The sequence below is a fragment of the Synchiropus splendidus genome, chromosome 6 (assembly GCF_027744825.2).
Source record: "Synchiropus splendidus isolate RoL2022-P1 chromosome 6, RoL_Sspl_1.0, whole genome shotgun sequence".
Lineage (NCBI taxonomy): Eukaryota > Metazoa > Chordata > Actinopteri > Syngnathiformes > Callionymidae > Synchiropus > Synchiropus splendidus.
The window spans coordinates 26,688,048-26,710,042 of record NC_071339.1 but is presented as its reverse complement, the minus strand read 5'-3'; the positions used below and the strand labels follow the sequence as shown (position 1 = coordinate 26,710,042).

General features: G+C 41.1%; 1 protein-coding gene across 15 annotated transcripts in view; it reads right to left on the bottom strand.

Annotated features, from left to right (window-relative positions):
* Positions 1–21,995, bottom strand: part of LOC128760226 (receptor-type tyrosine-protein phosphatase T-like) — a 204,070-nt gene that overhangs the window by 131,904 nt on the left and 50,171 nt on the right. For all 15 annotated transcript variants that reach the window (XM_053867382.1, XM_053867385.1, XM_053867383.1 and 12 more), the window contains exons 3-7: positions 14,054–14,214; positions 13,439–13,549; positions 12,935–13,016; positions 11,120–11,235; positions 8,751–8,925 (exon numbers count right to left, since the gene is read on the bottom strand). In XM_053867382.1, the coding sequence (XP_053723357.1) occupies positions 8,751–8,925; positions 11,120–11,235; positions 12,935–13,016; positions 13,439–13,549; positions 14,054–14,214 (645 nt within the window). The remainder of the gene's footprint in view (positions 1–8,750; positions 8,926–11,119; positions 11,236–12,934; positions 13,017–13,438; positions 13,550–14,053; positions 14,215–21,995) is intronic.

The window sequence follows — 21,995 nt, the reverse complement described above, 5'->3', positions numbered from 1 at the left end:
ACAGTGGTCCTCCAAGGCTGCTATTGTTCCAACTCTGATCCCAAACTACAGAAAGTTGACTTGAGCTGCACATTAGCTACTGATTTACCAAAAAAATGAACTCGTCAGCTGCATCATTTGCACTGTGTAACTGCTCCTGATGTTTCTCGGTGGGGAGAAAGAGCGAGGTTGATGAATCACCCCCGTCGTCTGTCTCCGCACCACATACCACCCATCCCACCCACCAACAACTCGTTTGTAGCGACAAGGCACATAGACCACCCGGTGACACACAACCTGGCGCCCTGATAAAGCAGAAGGACAGGAACCCTGACACAACCTCTAATGAACAATACCAGTGTAAATTTACTTTGAAAAGACGCTTAACGTCAGTCACTGAAAAACTTAAGTAATAGATCCAAAAAATGTCAAGGATGGAATAGTCTTCTTCTATATTTGTTTTCACTCCAGACAAAGCTTTCCATTGTTTATAGAAGATTTATAGAAGGGAGAGCCAGACAATACAGAGGTCAGATACACTTTTGTATGTAGAATTTCTTACTCCAGGGATTACTTCAGGTGTCGAGGTAAACTAGTGCACAGTTTAAACAAGTTTGATGAAAAACGTAAGGCTAACCAACATGTGCCAGTAATCCATCAGCATCAGCAACCGTTCAAACAAGCTGGCTTCAGCTAAAAAGGGCATAAATGAAAGGAGACTAACTAGGCAAATGATAAGAACACTGAATCTCACGTTTACCAAAATAGCCTTCAATCTGATTACTAATCAACTATTGTGCATGGCGTGGCTCTGAGCAAGGACACACAGCAGAGGAAAGAAATCTGAATGAGAGGAGAATATAGTAAGCATTTGAAGAAAATTCTTTCAATGCATTTAATGCTAAGTTTTGTTAATTTGTTGTATTTTTTGCATTATTTCTGGAACTAAATACCTGCTACTCAACAGTATTTCTGCATATGTGTCTCCATTTGTGTTATATTTTCAAATGTTAATGTTTACCCATAAATTTATCTACAATCACATTGTTGCAAGTCACTTTTGTCTTTTTCATGAATGTAGAATAGAATAGAATACTTTAGAATATTCTGTCACTAATTTTATTCACCATTTCTTCACAATTTTGATGCATGTATACAATTACTCAAAATGAAGACCTGACTTATCACTTGAGCACATTTTTAATTTACTTGCTAATGATAATGCAACAATGTTTGTAACCAAGCATTACTTGTCAGTTTAATAATTTCATGTCTATATATACATGTACTGCTTTAGATGCTTTAGAGATAGATTTAACTTTAATATAAAAAACAAAAATGTATTATTTTCAAATGAATACACTCAAAAAGGATTTATACTCACCTTGTTTTATGCATTTATCCATTTATGAATTTATTCTTTTTTCCTTATTACACATAAAATACATTGCAGCATTTGCTTTTGTGGATTTCCAGTAAATCAATATCTGAGCTTTGCACCAAATCAAAGTCACATGTTTTATTTTATTTATTATTTTTATTATTCATTTATTATTTTTATTACAATTGTTTCAAAGCACTCAGCTCCACTTCTATTTGTGTTTTTCCTCTGTCACATCATCTTTGATTACAGCAGTTTCAACTTAATAATTATACTTGTGGAAACAGCAATTTTACTTCAACCAAAACACACAAGAATTAAAATGACAAATCAACATGCATAACATGCAGTTTGGTGGAGAAGAAAAACAAACAAAAGGGTTGAAAACATGTTTGTCTTCATTCACTAAAGGTTGGGTGACTTTTCCGTCTCTGACCTGAACAACTTAATCCTCAAAGAAACTGGTTCACAATTTGTTTCAGCAACAACATTAATGACCTTACTGTTGCTCACAATTCATCGACTTAATCCTTCCAGTTTCTTGCATGTCAAAAACATTCTTGACACGTTTGTTCTAAAATATTAATGAATGACCAATGTCTGCTTGAATGAACCAAAAGACCTCTCATAGGACTCTGCAGGTTAACCGTAACTGATAATTTCCTTGGACAACAACAGACTCACGAGGTTGCCCCACTTCTGAACCTTCTGGTTTCTGATCTCTTTCATGTTCCTACATTGCTGTTTCACCTCCCCTCATTTCCATTCCATCATCCCAGGCTTCCGCCTTTTGTTCCAACTCCTCTCCCCCTTGCTACAACTTCGCCTCTGCGCTCACCTCTGTTTTCTCTGATCCTTCTTCTCACCCTTCTCTCTCTTCCTACCTGACACTCCTCTGCTCCTCCCCCTTGCTCACCCCGACATACCTGTTCATACATTACTTATGCTTCTCTCTTCAAAAATTCTGTGTGAAGTGTCCGCTCTCTGTCTCAAAAATCCACTGGACACACGCTGACGCTGAAGCACATGAAAGAGCAACGGACACAGAATACCAATAATGAGACAAAGTGTGCCGCATTTACACCCTGTGCACACAGATGCGAAGACAGACACAGTTTTTGCTTCCCATCCAGAACAACAAACTCGAATGTAAAACTAGAACCATCAGAGAATATGATGATGATGATGATGATGATGATGATGATGATGATGATGATGATGATGATGATGATGATTACTATTATTATTATTTATAAGCTTTTATTTTTTTAAGTAGAATGAAAATTCATATGTTAAATTCCAAAAAAGTATTATTATTATGTTATTAGTAATACTAGTAATATTGGCCTAGTAGTAACATTTACGATGGTGAGGAGGAGAACAAGGACTACAGTATAGTGGAGTGAGATTTGACCATCAACTGCGGTGCAGCACTAGAACTGGAGTGATGAATCAACATTTGAGAAAAAAAGACAGTAGACACTGAGCTCCAACATTCAAGATGTACTTATTAATAACACCCTTTTAAATAATGCAAATGTAGATAACATAGTAATAAAAAAGTACTCCAGAATCTTGGAAGCGACAAAGAGCATCCAGTTTTGCCAATCAAACTACAGTCACTAAAACATAGCTTTTTATCCTGAACTGTTACACCGCTCTCTGAGTCAGGCCAAGAATATCCACAAAATAAACACCAATCTCAAAATGTTTTTACCTTGAAACTAGTGTGTTTAGTTACTTTCACTAACTCAAACATTTTCGACTTCCGAGGCCTTACCTGCCATTCAAAAGTGTTATTTTGGTAAATAACTGGTAATGCAGTTCACACCCAGAGGGAGTTTTGTGCACTGACACATCGCACTGAGCTGTCCACCAACCTATTGATTCCCTTATCAGGAAATAGACATATAGACGACGCTGGAAATGAGCTTTGGGCTACAGCGAAACACACACATACAAGCGAATACACACCTACACGGACAGACACTCACACACTTCGATAGCGACCGCTGGGTCTAATTCTTGGACAATCAGCTATATGTCCACCTGAGGTGACTTAGAAAGATGTTGCCGCTTTCACTCGGAACACAGGCACACACCACACACACTCGGCACGGCGTCCACAGGGCAGAGGCTGACGGTGGCTCTCCCAGATCTCTGCTACGCCCCACTGAGTCTTATCTCTGACAGACAGAACACACACCTACACTGCTGTGCAGCTGCCTTTGTGAGGACACACGTTTCCCCCAGAGCTCTTCGCGTCAAACTTCCACCGTCAACCCAAACTCATCAGTCGGAGTGCAAACTTTTAAATCATGTACTTTTAGCAAAGACGGTGCCGCATCACTGTATTTAAATCAACTCATGAGCGCCTCTTGGGTGTTAACTAATGCGGCCATGGGGAATAACAACATGTCGGTATATGTGGGGATGGCGAGGAAACAGATCAAATTTATGAAGGACTTCGGCTCTACCTTCGCAGTTATTCTGGTGTCTTTTCTCTCAAGTCATGCAGGTCAACTGCTTAAAAACATGCTCCTCTACACACGTGTTGCCAAGCAGCCCAGCACACACACACACTCACAGCTGACACACCCTGAGAGAAAGTTGTGACCCAAGCGCACCAAGGGCGCAGGCTACATCTGTTCTACAAGAGGCGTACAAATGAGAAAAGCATGGAAGCAGAGAAAAACATCTGCGAGTGTATGTGATTGTGGGAATGTTTCTGACGGTTGGCAGTGTGTGTGTTTCCATCATCATACAAAAGCCATAGCTCAATGAAAAACCTGCTTTACTCAAACAAAATTATGACAACTCCATCATACTCACTCACAGGTGAGAGGTGTGAATTGAAAGATGGATGTGTGAAAAGACCGCGAGACGAAGCGGACAGAAAGGTGTGAATCACTCCTTATTTTTAATAGCCTCGTTTTCGCAGATGGTTCGGACAAACCTCATCGCAAGGAAAGCAAATTCTGGTGCTTCAAGCTTGTTTGGGTCAATCTACTGTTATAGGTAAGATTGGTAAGATGGGTATGAGAGATGGGGATTTTCTTCTTGAGGCAGGATTGGGAGCAGTCTTTTGAAGCAACTCATAGACAATCTAAGAAGCAGGCAGAGGTGTGCAATTGGCCTACACATTGGGCCACAAAAACACAGGTCGTGACAATATTTTTTTTCTATGATAAGCATAGTTTTGTACAAGCAATACAGACAGCACCGCTGAGTCTGAACAATGCAGGTTTCACAAACCTATGAACTTTGCTTCAGTCACAACAAATTCACCGAACACACACTGGTTCCTGAGCTTCTGTGGTCACACACCATTTGGTGTGGTGAAATTCACTCTTGCTTATTTGCTCTTTATTCATCTGCAATTCCTCTGCAAATCTTGAACAAAGCCATGGTAACAAGGTCGAAATGACTTGTCCCAGAACAAATTAATTCAATTTACAGGGGCGGAGCTACATGGTGGCCAACGGTGGCCTTAGACTCCCCTGGCATCTCTCCGGCCACCCCACTGACAACCTACAAGGGCAGGTGCCTGGCCTTATTTTGGGAGGCAGCATGAGCTATGTAAAAAAAAATAAACTCCTGATAATTTACATTTTTTTTAAAAGGGGATAGGTCCAAAACTTTCTCACCGATGATCGTAAAGCGGACTTGAGTTAAGTCGTCTTTCCGCATCGCATGTTGGCATGTGAGGCCTTCAATTTGCCCACATTTCCTGCACCCGGCCAGCAGCACTGACGCAAAAAAGAACTAGGGTGGAACTGTTTAAGGTTCTGTTACCTCACGATGTCAGTAAGTAGGACCTTGTCCAGGCAACATCTATAAAAAGATTACTGGAACAAGTCGTCAGAGAACGGAAGAGAAAAGTGGTCCTCAAACACTTCCTATTTTGCCCCCCACCCCCAAGTGTCCTCGTCCAAGCATACTGCAGGCAAATTACACATTTGGTGGCGCAAGTTGACGTAGAGTGGGTGTTTCAAAATGGTTCCACTAAAGGCTGCTAACAACAGCAGATATTTGTGATGTTTTTTGGGTATACTTTTTTTTGCAAGATAGGGTTTCCGCTACATATAAAGGACTGTGGCATTACGCCGTATCTTAAAAGAAAGCTGCTAAGCATACAAAAAATGGTCTCTTTTTAAAGATAAAATCTCACATGATCAAACGTATTCAAATTAAGTTGAAACATTGAAACAAACGGATAACTCAACACATCATCTAGGTGGACATGAACATCAAGGTTTTCAGTGTGTTTTTCATGGACAAATCCACCCAAAACCAATCATAATATATATTAGTTTCATAATCATACAACCACCATAATACTGGAGTTCATTGCTTCCGGAACTCATGTGCCGCATTCCGGTTGGACATAGAAGTGGGAGGGAGGCTTGGATTGGAGATCCTTGCGGAAATCTTGCATGGAATCTCAGTTGTATTTCATATGTGCTCCGCCCTCTAACAGCCTTCGCTAGTGGTTAATCCACATCGAGGCACTGGCCTCGGCCTGAGACTTCGATTGATTGGCTCTCCGCCCAGGAAGGCACCACCCAACACGTATAACTCTCCCCTGCTCCCGCCGCTCTTGGTTAAACAGATCATTAAGCAGGGGCTACGCACTTCAGTTCTGTCGCTGTCCCCCCGAGTTCACGGGACTCCGTCTCACGTCTCCTCGCTCCCCAGCAGAGCGTCTGTGTCTGGAGCAGGAGGTGGAGTCGCTCCTTCAGAAACGAGCTATCTCTCTGGTGCCTCAGGAAGACAGCGAGAGAGGGTTTTACTCGGTGTACTTTCTGGTCCCCAAGAGGTCGGGAGGTCTCAGACCAATTCTGGATCTGCGACGGCTGAATGCCTTCATCTCCTCCCGCTCGTTCAGGATGCTGACAATAAAGCAACTGCTCGAGTGTGTCAGGCCAGGGGATGACCTCCGTCGATCTGACGGATGCGTACTTTCACGTTCCCATCCTACAGCGCCACAGGCGCTACCTGAGGTTTGCAGTGGGGGACAACTGTTACCAGTTCGACCGGGTACCCTACCACCTGGCTCCACAGACCTTCTCGAAGGTGGTGGATGCTGCGTCGTATCGGTCTCAAGTCCTGATGTTGAGGGCCTTTTATTCCCCACCTCATCAGTCTGACCAGGAGGCTAGGATGCACCGGTTGTGCCCGGTGCGGGCCCTAGCTTGCTATGTGGACAGGACAAAGGACTTTTGTCTGACCAATAGTCTGTTTGTATGTTATGGAGGGAACCTGAGTTGGAAAGCTGTCACTTTGCAGCGCCTTGCCCACTGGGTTTGTATAGCCATTTCTGCTGCATACAAAGCTGAAGGCTCTGTGGCCCCAGAGGGCCTCAGGGCTCATTCAACTAGGGCCATCTCCTCATCTGCTGCGCTTTTCGGAGGTGCTTCTATGGAAGACATCTGTCAAGCTGCTTCTTGGTCTTCTGCTTCGACCTTTGCTCAGAACTATCTGAGACATGACGGACACTTCAGTGGCTCACACTGTTTTGTCTGTTCAGGGATCTTCGACCATGGCTGGACCCTCTGGTCATTGATTTGGTTCTTTCCTGTCACGTCTTCTGTAAGGCCATGCTGGGAGTGAACTAATCCCTACGGCCTTCGCCGTGGTTTTTAACCAATAGCGAAGGCTATTAGAGGGCAGAGCACATATGAAATAGAAATTATGGTTACTCACGTAACCCAGGTTCTATGAATATGTGCGTAGCCCTTAAACTGGCTGCCCAGCAGGCCTGTTTCCGCTGAGTTCCAAAAGTAGCAGAGCGGCAGGAGCAGGGGAGAGTTATACGTGGTGGGTGGTGCTTTCCTGGGCGGAGAGCCAATCAATCAAAGTCTCAGGCCGAGGCCAGCGCCTCGATGTGGATTAACCAATAGCGAAGGCCGTTAGACGGCGGAGCACATATTCATAGAACCTGGGTTACGTGAGTAACCATAATTTTTTCCCATATATGGTTGTGCTACCCCATATCCTTTTCTATTTCAGAGTGTTATTAGATTTCTCTCTTTGTATTTGTTCCAACATACAACCCACTTTCTCCCCAACACCTACTACATTAGAGTCCTTACGATTACCATTTTTTATTTATTGTTTTCTTCAGTTTTCAACTCCTGGCACAACAGCCAACCAACAACCTCTTCTGCTACTTAGGTGCTGGGATTCTTGTTTGCCGTGAATTCTCCTATTATTGTTTCCGCGGTGTGTGAAGTGTGTGTGCTGGTTTGGAAGGATAGTTTAGGGACCAAGAGTGTCACAACCATCTGTTAGTGGAACACACCGTCTGCTCAATGACTGCGTAAATCTATGACTGTCCTCTGTGTGAGTGAAGCTCAGGTGCTGTCAGACAGGCCCTCTGCCAGGGGAATCCAACAACACCTTGTCACAGACACACACACAAACACACACAAGCATACCAAAGAATGTTGGCTAAATGTGTGTCCTCATTCCAATTTTCATTTGGACCCCAGATGTGTCTCCTTTACATGATTAAAAAATGCAAGTGTATGTGTGTTTAGTTGCAACCAGGTGAGCTGGGGGCTAATTAATTTGAGGACATGCTGGAGGTTGATGCAGCAGCAGATCATGAATGTTTCTAGATCGTCGTATGCTTGTGTTCAGTTGTGAACATTTTGCACTTACTTCCTGGTTTGCCCCTTTTTTTATTTTTCTAAGAGCAAAGTATTATCAAGCTTATGAAGATGCTTATCAGTACTTCCTGATGTATAATTACGGGCTAATATGCTGCTATCATACATAGGATGTTGTTTATTGATGATAAAATAAAGTGTTACCAAAACCTTGCTTTTTTAGTCTTTTATCTAAAGACCTCGTTTAAGTAGCGTCTTTCATGTAGAGAAGCAATGTTCTGTACTGCACCCACTCAGGGTGACACAGACACTGCAGCAATAGATGATTTTTTCATTGTAGCCTTTGTGTTTAAAGTTAGCTGAAGGCGACAGCTCATCGATTGAACTCTGGACGAACGTCAGAAAACGAAGGAATGCACATTCAACATCTGTTGCTCTCTGTGAAACCTCCAACAACGCTGATGGATACAGACAGAAAACTGGAAAATATAATGCACAACATCGGAATACGATTAAGCCAGACAACAGCAGAGTTGTGCGGCTGTAACTCCATCACGGAGTTCACAAAATCATTAACTCCCGCCCTCCAAACATCAATATCCTTCACAGCAGGACAGACACTCCGATTCCTACAGTTCAGAGAGAGCAGAAAGGTCTGTGAGGGAAGGTAAAGAGTTTCTCCCTGAATTGATTTGCTATGTGAGATCATTCTTCCTCAATGAAAGAAGAGAGGAAGCTGTGAAAGGTTTTGCTGTGAGGGTGAATCAAAAAACTACCTTTGACGATGAGGTCGGCATAGTTGGACACTCCGGACCCTCCGTCTGATCGGATAACGCAGCGGTAGCGACTTGTGCTGCGTTGTGAGGTGTCGCCGACGTTGACAGTCGCTGAGAAGCGTCTGTGGTTCACCACTCGGGTCATCATCAGTGAGGTGTCTTTCCCGTTCCACTGCTGCAAGGGGGCAAAAACAGAAGAAAATAGTTGGATTACTGCAGTATTTCAGCATTTGTTGGATGTTTTGCTCATACATCTAAAACTTAGCGTTGAATTACTCGAGATCAGTCTTGGTCTCATGACCACTTTTTTTGGGTCTCAGTCTCAAATGAAATTTTTCCTCTATCTTGTCTTGGTCATGGACTGGACGAGATTTCTACTCAAGACCAAGCAGAGACAGACAGAGAAAACTGCCATAATTGGTAAAAGACGGATTTTTGTTTTGTTGTTTTATTCTTGATATTTATCGACGGTTGCAAACTGCTCCACAAAAGGGCCACAGTGGGTGCTGGTTTTTTCTTCCTAACTAATCAGGAGGAGACCCAAACAACAATAGTGTGTCTGAAGACTGCTGTTTGTCAGACCGGTGCTGCTTGTTTCAGATGATACCGGATTGGTTAACCAATGTGTACCTGCATTCAGTTTGAAACTCCTTATATATACAGTCTTGGTCTTGTATCTGTCTCAATACTCTCCACTCTCAAAAATGTCCACTTGGTGTGGTCTTGACTACAACACTACTATAACTCAAACATGGAAAATCACATTGCATCCACCGTAGAAGATCTTGTGTTCAATTACATCCATGGATAAGTGTCCAAGCCCAAGACACACCTGCTCACCAGATGCCCACAGTGGAGGGGCAGCAAGGAAGAAGATCAACGCAGAACATTAAGCTGTGAGCCACGTGAAAAGATTATGGGGAACGATGCACTCTCCTATATATATATTTATTTGGACCATGCAACTGATTTGCCATTGAAGTTTTAAAAGTACTTATGTCAATTCAAAATTCTCAGACCACTATGTACACAGAGCCTTTGAAAACCTCTAGACCAAACCAACATTGATAAGATTGCAAACCTGAACAAACTTACACCCATGATAGTCCTTTTTTCATTATCATTAATCCATTGGTTGAAGAGATAAACAAGAGGTGATGTAAGCACCCGCAAGCATCACATCTTTCACTCTCAGCTCCCGCGTGAACCCCAGCAGCTCCCACAAATAATGAGTCCCAAGTTGACCTGGTCTCAGAAGATATTTTACCAGAGAACAATGTCAGCACTCGCTCTCATGGTCTAAAAATGTCTCTCTGTTTGTCCCTGCAGTGAGCTGTTACACTGTCTCCAGCAGAAATTGCGGCACAGAGTGGTGTTGCACTCCCGACGCAGCGTGTGTAGAAAAGAATTTGTTCTTCGTTATCAATAATTAAAATAAGATCTCCATTTTGAGGCCCATGCCCAAAATGGAAGGTCGCAGTTCTTCTACTGCAACACAGAGTAGTGCCAACACCGAGGAGACACGTACCAGTGCACACTCATGTAAATGAGAACATGGCCGCGTTTTGGGGAAAACACGGTCGCACTTGTCAGGTGAACAGAGACGGAGTCTTTGGTGCAAAGGGGAACAAGGAATTTTAATCATTTCTGAAATAGGACCACTGCAGCTGGGGACATATGAGCTCTGTACTTTCTTTTTTGTAATATCTCCTGCTTGCTGTATTACAGCCATTTCACTGTAACCTCAAGTTTGTGCCCCACTCATACCCATACAGCACAACATTATCTTTATTCAACCCCTTTTGAACGACAAACTGCAGTTCCTATGAGGTGAAGATATGCTGAATAGAAGAAGACGTACAGAAACATTTTAGAAAATATGTACACATTTCACATTAAAATGTAAACTCCCTCCTACCCACCTTAAGTCACATTAGAAAAGTAGGTCAATCCACTCAGGGGCGGGTCTAAAGTATTCTGTCTACGGTATTCTTATCTACTGTGGAAGTATATTTAAGATTTAAGTTTCGCATCCATTCCATCCTATTTCCTCTCACTTGTTGTAATATAATGGTCCACTATTGGCACTTAATCGCACCTCTCTATTGACATTTTAATGTTCTTAAAGTTTCAAACAAACAATGCTTCTGAGTGGTAGATTTATTGAGAAGCTTATCCTGACAGTGCATTTGGTATATTCATCTTCACTGGTAAAATCGGTCAATATTCTAATGCTTTTTTCAATTTCCAAGTTTTTGTCAAATAGAAAGTAAATGGTGGCCCCCAAATCTAAACCATCCGTGAGTGGTCTGTACATACTAGCTCCCATTCTGTCAATATAATGAAGTGAGGCCAAATGTCCCACAAACCTGGAGCCATAGTTTGTCATGCTGGGACCACTTCCCTCCGGCAGTGCACTGAAAGGTGGCGTTCTGACCGACGTTCACTTCCACGTTCTGCAGTCGAAGGAAGTGTGGAGCCTTTCCTGTAACACAACCACAATAAACAAAAATGTTTCAATTCCTTCACACATATCTCAGAGCTTGATTAAATTTAAAACACCAAAAGAAAGCTCGACGATCAAACTTTATTTTGTTAAAAGTTAAGGTAATGATTCTTTGCCTGATTTTCAAAACTTGCACACTCAGAGTGGCACTTCAGGAAAAGAACACAGCCCCTCCATAGGTGACCCCACTTCCTCAGAATGGCTCTCGGGTCACTCAACACCGATAAAACAGTCGTAATGTTGCATTTAAGCAACTGGTCGGCTACTAAAAGAGGCACTCTTGTGATGAAGCGCGCAGGAGATAAGAGTGCTGTAACTGCAGTTACTGGGTTCAAACGACCCGTAATTCTGTTGCGAAGAGAGAAGGATGGCTGATGTGGAGACAGATGGGCAGGCGGACAGTTAGACAGGCAGCCAGGGTGACTTTGGCCCCAGACGGGATAATTTCATTTGGAGCGTCTGCAGACAGCAATCAGTTAAACTAAAGATGCATCGATCACAAAGCAATGATGATTTGACCTGACACTAATGGTCAGTTAGCGGCAGATGACACTGTTGAACGAATCGCTTCTCGTATTAATTTGTGTTCCTCCTACATAAAATTCACAAACGCACTCTCCATATTTAAAGAAAGTCAGTTGAGCCTCAACTTCTAAACCTGTCTCACCATATTTTAGCTCTTGGGGCACGTATGTCAGCCTAACCTGGAAATATTTCAACAGCAAATATTTGTTCTTTCTTTTTAAATCAAATTATTATTATTTTATTTATTTGCATTTTATAATACAGTATGTTGTCTTCATGTAACCAATGCCGTTCATTTTGTAAAACTGCTATAAAAACAGCATTATACTTCCAAACGTAATATTGTTTAAGAATAATGTAGGGTTGGATGATATGCATCTACTTCAACAGAGTCAAGGGATGGCAACCTTTAATATTAAAAGAGCCATTTGATTCTCTCTCCCATTATGAATAAAGCCACAAAATAAATGGTTCTTTTTTTCTACCGGTTACAGAAATGAAATATAATAAACAGATGTGAAATAACAAGGCTGCATTGCCACTAGACTGACCATATTTCATGCACACATTGTTTATTTTAGTCAGATCGTGCTCTTTTCTTATTTTGTTTTGTTTTTTTTTCAAAACTGCATGTATTGCATGTTGTGAGGTAATTTTTCCCATTATCAAGCTGTTAATTATTGTGCATGCAAAATGACAAGAAAATGGTAAACAACCTTTCTAACTGGAACTGGACAATATGAGCTCGCCCCTTGTTTACCAACTTTACAGTTTTATAACCAACTCCAGTTTTGGAATATTTCAGTTTTCTTTGCCTGAGAAACGAGAATTAGCAGAAACAACTCTGGATATCCAAGATAAAATCACCTACCTTGGCTTCTTAGCAATAGTTATCTTATGATACAGAAGGAATAAACCTACAAAACATCATGTCTTTATTTACATCTCAGTGTCAACAAAAGCTCGGGCGCAAACTCAGCAGACACCGAGAAGTAAGTGGAGCACTGAGACTTCAGCGAGTCAGAGCCAGAATAGAGTGATAAAAACTGAATTTGGACTGCCTGCAAGTCACAGTCTGTCAACCATGGAGTCTTCTTATTTTTTTCAAGGCTTGGGAACAGACGGCCCTCAGAGGGGTTGCCCGTGTACTTACGACAGGGGTGAGCCAGGACTCGAATATCGTCGATGCCGATGAACCCAGGTTGGCCCTGCACCGAAACCGCTTCAAAGATCACCTAAAACGGAGACAAAAGAGAGGGATGAGCCACTCGGAGAACAATTCTCCATGTCCCGTGACATCTTGACGCCCCTGCTGAGTCGATAAGAACTCCACAGGGGGAACCTCCAAAAGTCAGCAACTATTCATCTTTGTCCTTCTGTCACTTCCGTCTGCTGAGTACATATGCTCTTTCTCTTACTCGTCTTCTTAGTCTGCAGAGCGTGAGCCTGACTTGTGTGGGTTTCATTTGAAAATGATGGTGGAACGATTGTCTTTGTCCTCTGCTCAGTATTCTCACCAGCGAGATACCTTCCATCAAAATAAATATGTAATCTAAATACGAAGCAATTAGCAAGTCAAACACTTCACCACAAGAGATGGAGTATCAAATATTGACCTGTCTGACATGTGTGAGAGATGAATCAGCCAGTTTGTTACCTGATAGGAGTTTGGCCAGAACGTTGAAATGGCCAGTTCGGCCTTCACCCATCCCTCAGTGACAGTGTCGGATGCATTCCATATGGGGTTTCCTTGGGCTCCCCCATTCACCTGCAGAAAGGGTAGGAGTGGATCAGTCTGTCTGTCTGCCTGTCTATATGCCTCCACACCCATCCATTCATTCGGCCATCCATTCATCCAACTGACCATATCACAAAAGGTATCTGTAATATAGGAAGACAAATATTGAATATTGTATATAAAGCTACTTAGCAGCTACTTCTCTTTAAGTCTTTATTGGCAGACCCTTGTGATATTAGCATTATTGCAGTCATATCCCTCCATCATCAGCAGCACACATCCATCAATACCGTTGCATCATTCATTTAAACTTTCTCTCTTTCAGGATAAAACATATTGATTCTTCAGAGTCTGCCTTATCATAAGAGTAGTTTTCTTCAGTCTCGTGTCTGGGTGAATACACTCTTCCACACAAACAAAAGCATCACCATCAGTGAGTTAAAATTCAGTCTCTCCCTTTCAGTTAACATTTAACAGATATGTGCAGGACCTGCCACTGAATCATACCAACTACTGACACGCAAGCGAGCATACCTTGATATAGACATTGAGAGTCCCCGGGCTTGCTCCGTTCCGGCTGGAGAGGGAGTAAAGGAAGTCAATGCAGTGCGTGTCGTTCTCCTTCAGGATGGGCATGTAGAGGTGAGCCTTCTGTCCGGATGCCCGACCCGACGCATTCACAACCATGAAGGAACCTTAAAGGTCACGTGAGAAAGACAAAAAAGCGTTTAAGATTTAAAAAGTGTGTTGAAGTTTTCGTGATTGATCAACAATGATCAATGTGCTTTGTCGCTTATTAGGAATTTCAGCCACTTAAGTTAATAGTAATGGCAGATATGCGAAGAAAATACAACTGGAACTGAGGGGTTTTGGGTCATAATGTGTTTTCACGACTCATTCATGAATTTTGAATCTGAATCTGATCAGAATGTCAAACCACCTCCCAAACACTAAAACAAATATTTTGTATGTGTTCAGCTGTGAACTGCTGAACCTTGAAGCTTCACTTCTAAAGAAGTGGCGTATCACCCGCCTGACACTCTACTAAACAGAAGTGTCCCTTTAATTCACAAGAGTCGTATATTAACTTCTTAATGGATTCACGCCCCGGAGGTTCCGAACCGCTGCGTAAAACACATTTCCTCTGTCGACCAGAGACTTAAGTGTGTTTTAGTCTGTGCTTTATGGGCAGGATGGAGCTTTTTATGAGTCGGGCGGCTCTATTTGGACGTGTTCCAACAGCAAAACGGAGAGTTATTGGGAGAAGATTTGGCGAGAAGAGTGAAGCAGAGGTGCTGCGGTTCCATCACATAGTTTTCATGTGCACGTTCACAATATTGCAGGGTTGTAAAACTCAGAATAAATTCTCACTAAAGCAAAAGCGAGTGTGTTGCTCCAGATTTATGACACAATCTCAAACTACTGTCAGGAAAAATAGCTGCCTGTAAATTGTCAGATTAGTGGAAACATTTTTGACAGGAAGTGCAGTGGTGAGTCCGAAATTTGACTCATGATTCGAATCCTTCTTGGTTTGAGCTGCGATGAAGTGTGCCATGAAATTTACAATATACAATATAAATTTACAATATAAAAATATACAACAATTGCACACATTGTCATTGTGTGCAATTGAAAGTTGTGCCACGTGTAGAATAAAATAATTTATTGATGAGACTGTAATGGGAAATGAGAGTGTAAAGTATGTGTGAAATAAAATAATCTATGCTTTATGTGTTTGAGTATTAATTAGAAAGTGACGTGGAAGTCCAGAAATGGTCCACATGCCTTCACAGAGGTACATGTTCAAATGATGAAAAGAAAAAGAAAAATAATTAAGAAATTATTGAGCTTAGCCACCTGTTATGTCAACAAACCCTTGTCAAACATTAGTTGACAAGAGTTTTCAACATATATATAACTAATGATATACAGGTATATGTTGATATATATATATATATATATATATATATATATATATATATATATATATATATATATATATATATATATATATATATATATATATATATATATATATATATATATATATATATATAAATAATATATATAAATAATATATATAAATAATAATGTATTTTATATATTTTGTTTTTTTGTTTTTTTGTTTTTTTTCATATCTATGTAGACAGGGAGTCCGTCGATTGACCCCCGTGACTGGCAGATACAAACTCCAATCTCAACTCAAAATATACTTTTTATTACCTTTTAGACAATTAAACTTGACTTTGTATTCACTCAACATCCACGTCACTTTTGGACTGATCATTAGTATCGCAATCTCGTGTTTTCTCATTAGCCGACATGCAACATTTGTTACAGCTGCTCGGTCATGGAATAACAATCTGTTAACGTGAGAAAAAGTAATGTATCTGTCAACCATGTCAGCACGCAAACATGCGCACACACACACATCAGAATAACTGGGTCAACAGCACACAACAAACCTCACAGCACACAGCCACAGGAGACCAGCTGTTTTCAGAAAATCATTTGAGGATTCAGCTACTTTTATTTTCCAAAAGCTGTCGATATCAAACGGCAGCGTCAGCGGCGTCTTTCAGCTGCTGAAGTACCTGCGAGCCAAGCGTGCAACTCCCAGATGATAAGTGGGCTCATGCAATCATATGTTAAAAATACAGTTAAGCAGAGGAAAGTTACAATTGTGTACAATTGTTGTCAGTAATAATTACTTTCATTTGAATACCCTTTTATCAAGTGTATTTATTGCAAATGGTATTTCACAAATATTCACAAACATAGACAGCTCAGTTAATTACGTCTACATTTATTTCTATCTTTTGTTTTATAGTGTTGCGGCTTCTGACAACAGTTTGTTAACCATTGGCAGCTACTGCATGAACGTCACCATGAAGCGATCAATAAGGAGCATCGTATCTAATTCCGGGTGGTATAAACATTTATTGGGGGACCTTATACATAAGTAATGGCCGTGCAGTGGGACTGGGTAATCAGTTTCTCTTGACTGTGTGTGTATGGATTTGTGTGTTGGTGGGAAAATGAGCAACAACTGTGGGTTAGAAAAATCAATAAAAAAAGGTTGGTTATTCAGATCATTAGTAACACAATCACAACACATTCAAACACTCAGGCCATCCAGGATTTAATACCTGAAAAGACTTGTATTTGTTTATCTACTGTTTTTAACAATGATTTTATTTTTATTTGTTGGAAAAGTTTCAACTTATGATTAAAATAACTGACTATCAGAATAGCGAAAAAATGACACCTTTTTTTGGAAATATATTTTATTCATGATTCTTATCCTTATTACTATCTACAACACGAATGGTCTGTGTTTTGGTCAACATGACCCACCTCCAACCCAGCTATCACCTCAAAAGGCTCCAAAATAGTTTTCTGACGCAAGCGTCCATTCAGCAACTCAAGAGTTTCTGTTTGGACCAGTTGAAGGTCACAAAGCCTGACCCTGTGAGGAAAAGGAGGTCAAGTGGTACATGACAGTCAGCTGGGCGGCAGATGAGGCCTAAACCAGATGAGCAAAGACATGGCACATTCGCCGTCAGATTCCTCATCATCATCATCATGAAAAGGAAATCATTGGGGCCTGAAACCATATCACATTATTCTTCGGCCCATTGCGCTCGTTTATTTCACCGAGTTCTCCCCGAGGGTCTCACACACTGGCAGTGGAACCCATATGTTATGTGTCCTGAATGTGTAATGGCCCTGTATCGTCACACATAAACTCATACACACAGATAAACACACAGATAAATGCGACGGTGTCAGTGTACATTTAATCACCTGCGCCATCACGATGCATTAGTCACACTTTTATATTTAAAGAGGCCTGTTTCCTCTCCGTGTCTGTGTGAAACCATATATCTAGAGAGGCACTGTAGCGCTGCTTTGTTTTGGCACATGGATGCAGACCATGATGAATTAAACCTTCAGCGTCCCTGGCTGAGCACAGTCGGGATTCACAGCCCACAACTTTTTCTATCATTACAGTATGGCCATTATCACCACAATAGATGAAGCCCTCGACGGTACAATTATGCTCCAAATTCCGCCATGTACTTATAAATAGATCATGGGCACATAAGATGCTGGTTTAGGCTGAAGAATATTAGATAGCAGCGCTGCTGGGCTGTTCCCAGCCTGCAGAACAAAATGGTCCAAGAAGAAAAAGCAGTGAACCATGGGGATCCCCATCTGTGATGAGGCGCCATCTCGACTTTAAGTAGTGCTCGGATCCTGTGATGGAGAAGTGTGGATGCAGAAGACTTGCAGCCAAGGACCTGGATACTCATGCATCAATACCTGCGTAGAATTCATTCTGAAACTTGGTGTAAACGGCGTACGCAGAAAAATATCCGGTTGTATGAAACAGAGTGCCCGCATGAATCTGTGCTTGATACCTCACAAATAAGCACAGATGGCACCCAACCAAGTTCCATGACCTCATTTAAATACGCAAATCATATGTAAATCCAACCCACCCTCTCTCCCAGAGCGTAATATGTTGACATTGGGAAGGCGGACTTTTGCGTCCTATACTGACAAGAAAGGAAATCTTCCGCCTTGCACACAGAGGCGATTCAATGGATTAAAAACGGGGGACACGTAACGAAAATTTTCTACACTTATTCACATTGGATGTCAGTTGCTATTGCGATTTATAACCCTCCATGGCTCTACTTCTTTGTTACGGTACTGAAAAGCACTGTAACTAAAACGCACGACCGTTTGATGGACTGTCTTTCTTTTACGTGTTGTGCTGTGATGTGTCAACATGTAACACTGATGGCTGCCCTTGTCGTAAATACTCAAGGCAAAAATCAACTTTCCCAACGTCAATATATTGCACCATAGGAGTGAGGATATGTTGCTAAATTAGCCCTCTGTCACAATCAACAAATAGACAGGAGAAAAAAAATAACCCAACATTGCAATGCTAGTGGTATGTATGGCTCTGAGCATGAGTTTATCTTGTTGCGAAATACAAATGTGTGGTCATTGTGAAGAGATCCAGCCATGGTTGTTCAGCGATCGCTCCATTTACATAAGGCAAAACTATATCACTTCAAAAATAATAATAAATATAGAAACTAGCATTAAGATGCACAGAAGTTGGCCAGAAGCACCCTAAATTTCCATCTAATTTTCAGATATCTATGGATTTTGCCATGAGGAGTGTGTATGCCACGTTTTTGTGCATCCACACCTTTGATAAAGGAAGCGTGTGATTTAGCTAAATGCGCCCAGATTCTGATGCTGGTGTGTAATAAGTGCCACTGACACTTCTTTGTCTTCGAAGTAAACATAGCTCCTGATACTTATTTCATGGATTTTAATATTTTTTTTTATTTTTTTTATTAAAAACTGCCTGAGTGCATCACGTGCATCACGCCTAATTTAAATAATATAAAAAATTATTAAAATAAATGAGTCCCCTGGTCTCGTTTTTACTTTAACAAAGACTCAGATGATTGCACACAATTATGGACAACAATGAAACATATTTGCATAACATTTACTACTTCTTCAAACAACCAGCGCCATTGGAGAGATGAATTCCATCACTAAGAGCTCCAAAACAAAACTTTCCTTTCTGAATACTTTCACTTTAAAGAAACAACTGCGTTATCAGACATGAAAGCAAATAGAAACTGAGTTTAAATCGCTTTTCAGTGGATCAATTACATCCCCAGACTTTCTCTTGAACACACCGCCCAACACAAGCTGCTCACAGACAACGATGTGCTCAAATGGCTCCCTGGGGATTCCCGCTCAAAGCCTTTTTTTTTTTTTTTGGGCTGTGTAGCTCTTAAACCTCTTTCATTTCCCTTATCGGGTATGTTGTGTGTCGCCTTTTGAATTGAGACGTCTTGGTAAAAATCTCTTGTAGTTATTTCAGCTTCTGACAATTCGGTTCACATTAGTAATATCTGAAGTTCCTTTATTTTCCTAAATCCAGCCGCGACAACGCGATTTGATAGCAGCGTAAAGACAAGCGAGTGTCCACATGTGGCCTGGAAACGTCCATCATCCACCTCCAGGGGCCGGAGTTGTGCTTCATCTCCACATTCTGTCAAATCTTTTAGTCTCATGAAAAATTTAGTGTGACTAAATGGCATTCAACCATCCCACAGAGTTTCCGTCGCTCAGGTGCTGCTGTGGTTTACACACTATTAATTATGGAGTAGGTTTTGATTTGAAACGATGTCAAGTCTGGAATCAAGGGGATACTTTTTATTTAGTTTTATCGCCACTCTGGCAAGTAAAAATAACACTCTTTTGTCGTGTGTTCTTTCAGCACAAAACCAAAACACTTGGGAGCAAAACCATAAAATATTAATTCATGTTTTGAACATAGGTTAATTCTCAATGAGCATATGTCACAGTCATTATTAAGACAAAATTACTTGTTTAATTCATCAACTACATCGGAAGAAAAAGTGAGAACTTAGAATGTACACCACAGTATCACAAAAGTTGAAGGATGAGTCAAAAACTATGGGGAAACATGATTGATTTTTTTATAAATTGTGCCTTTTTGGAACATACACCAAGATAAAAAATAAAATAAGATTAAAAACAAAATAACAATTACATCAACACAACTTTCGCCATCGCCTTGTTGTCTTTGTCTATACTGGGCGTAACCTGCTTTGCCCACCGCCCCAAACACGGTTTCTTGTTTGGTGGTCTTCACTACAACACTAATAGTTACTGGACTTGGGTCTCCACCACTTCAACAACAAAAATAACATTATAAACAAAATAATACAGGTCAAAGCTACATTTTTAACAAAATGTTTTCAAACTATATTAAACCTTCTAAATAGAAAGAAATGGTTTATTTAAAAAGAGAAAGACCGAATTGGATGTATTGATGAAACACTTAAAACATTCTGAGGCTATTCTTGAAAACAGGTATTAAAATGAAAAGCTTGCATCTCTTTCTGCAGACTATCCTAATAGTCTCGCCTCTATAGCTGCGCCGCATCGATTCGCTAACATTGTCTCATTGCAGGGGGGACAGAGGGGCGGGTGACATCGGGGTTGGATAGACATAGCGACATCCAATCATTTCAAAAGGTTTGGTTCATGGAACAGTGTTTTTGTGTGTTTTATTTTTGTGCAACAGCTTTACATGAATTGGTTACAATCGAAGCGTGAAATGGTGTAATGCTCCATCTACACGCTAACCTCTAGCAACAGTTCGCAACTTCACTTCATAGCAGCAGCAGTCGATGCAACCATAATAGATGCTCATTACTAAAAGCAAATACCAAAAGCTGTGCTCTGTTGTCAGCCAGCATCAGATTATGTCAAAGAGTTCAAGACTGTACACATGACTAGACCCTTTGATGAGATGATGCTGACAAAAACGTCATGTCTGTTAAATGGTTCCAATTTCAAGGGTTCAGTCAGAAAATACTCTATGAGTAAACCTCATCAGGGATACAAAGTCATAGTACCCTGATAATAGCATTATATTGCCTTATGAAGCTGCACAACACCTGGCAAACTTTACTGGCTCTTATCATTTCAGATTTTTCTGCCTGCCCGACTTCACAAACAGCGTTATGGTTTCATAACTCCTGCAACTCCATGAGGCGATGAAAAACGTATGACTTGGCTCAGGAACAAAGTGGAATTGGATATTGGATTCTCTACTTTTGAAGGGGATTTCGCCCCAGAAAGACATCTTAGGCTGTGGAGGAAAATGAGACAATGTGTTGCAACTGCTGAGGTTTATTATAGATAAGATGCGAGGAAGCTGAAGTAAATGTGATGCCAGAGCCTGTTTGCCATCTGAAATCGCCTCTTTACATTCTCTCATCAGCAAAGCAGGATGGATAAATCTGAGTGGTCTCTGAGAATCGGATCTGATATTCCTGGCAAAGGCCAGTGCTTTTGTGTCAAATGCTGATTCACTTTTAAGTAAGAGAGATTCATTGGAAACTGATTATTTTAAACATCACACAAGTCCGGTTTGGTCTACATGAAATCACCAGCTACATTTAGGGGCAAGAAGCTCTTCATCAGGTGGATTAGAGGGACTTGTAGGGTTCTGTCCTGAGTTCAAGCTCAGTCCTGAGGCGACCACATGTTGCAGAGGTTGCTACATAGTCAATCTGAACACCCGAAATGGCAGCTAGAGAGCAAAACGCTTGCACACCCTATTGAGAAAACCATCCATCCATCCAGATATTCGTTTTAATTTTGGTTTGCAAAAAAACTGAGTCAGCATTTACAACCAGGTGAAACTGGGTTTCTTCAAGTTCAAGTGAAATGCATGTCTATACGTGAGATTTTTTTTATCTCAGGGTCATGGGGACCTCTAGGAGCCTCTGAGCAAAAAAAGTTTGTTATTTTCAGTTTTTTCTTTCTTTTTTCTGCTTAAATTACATTCCCTGGATCTCTGCTGATGCATTGTGTCTCTCTATAGGACAAAGAAGCA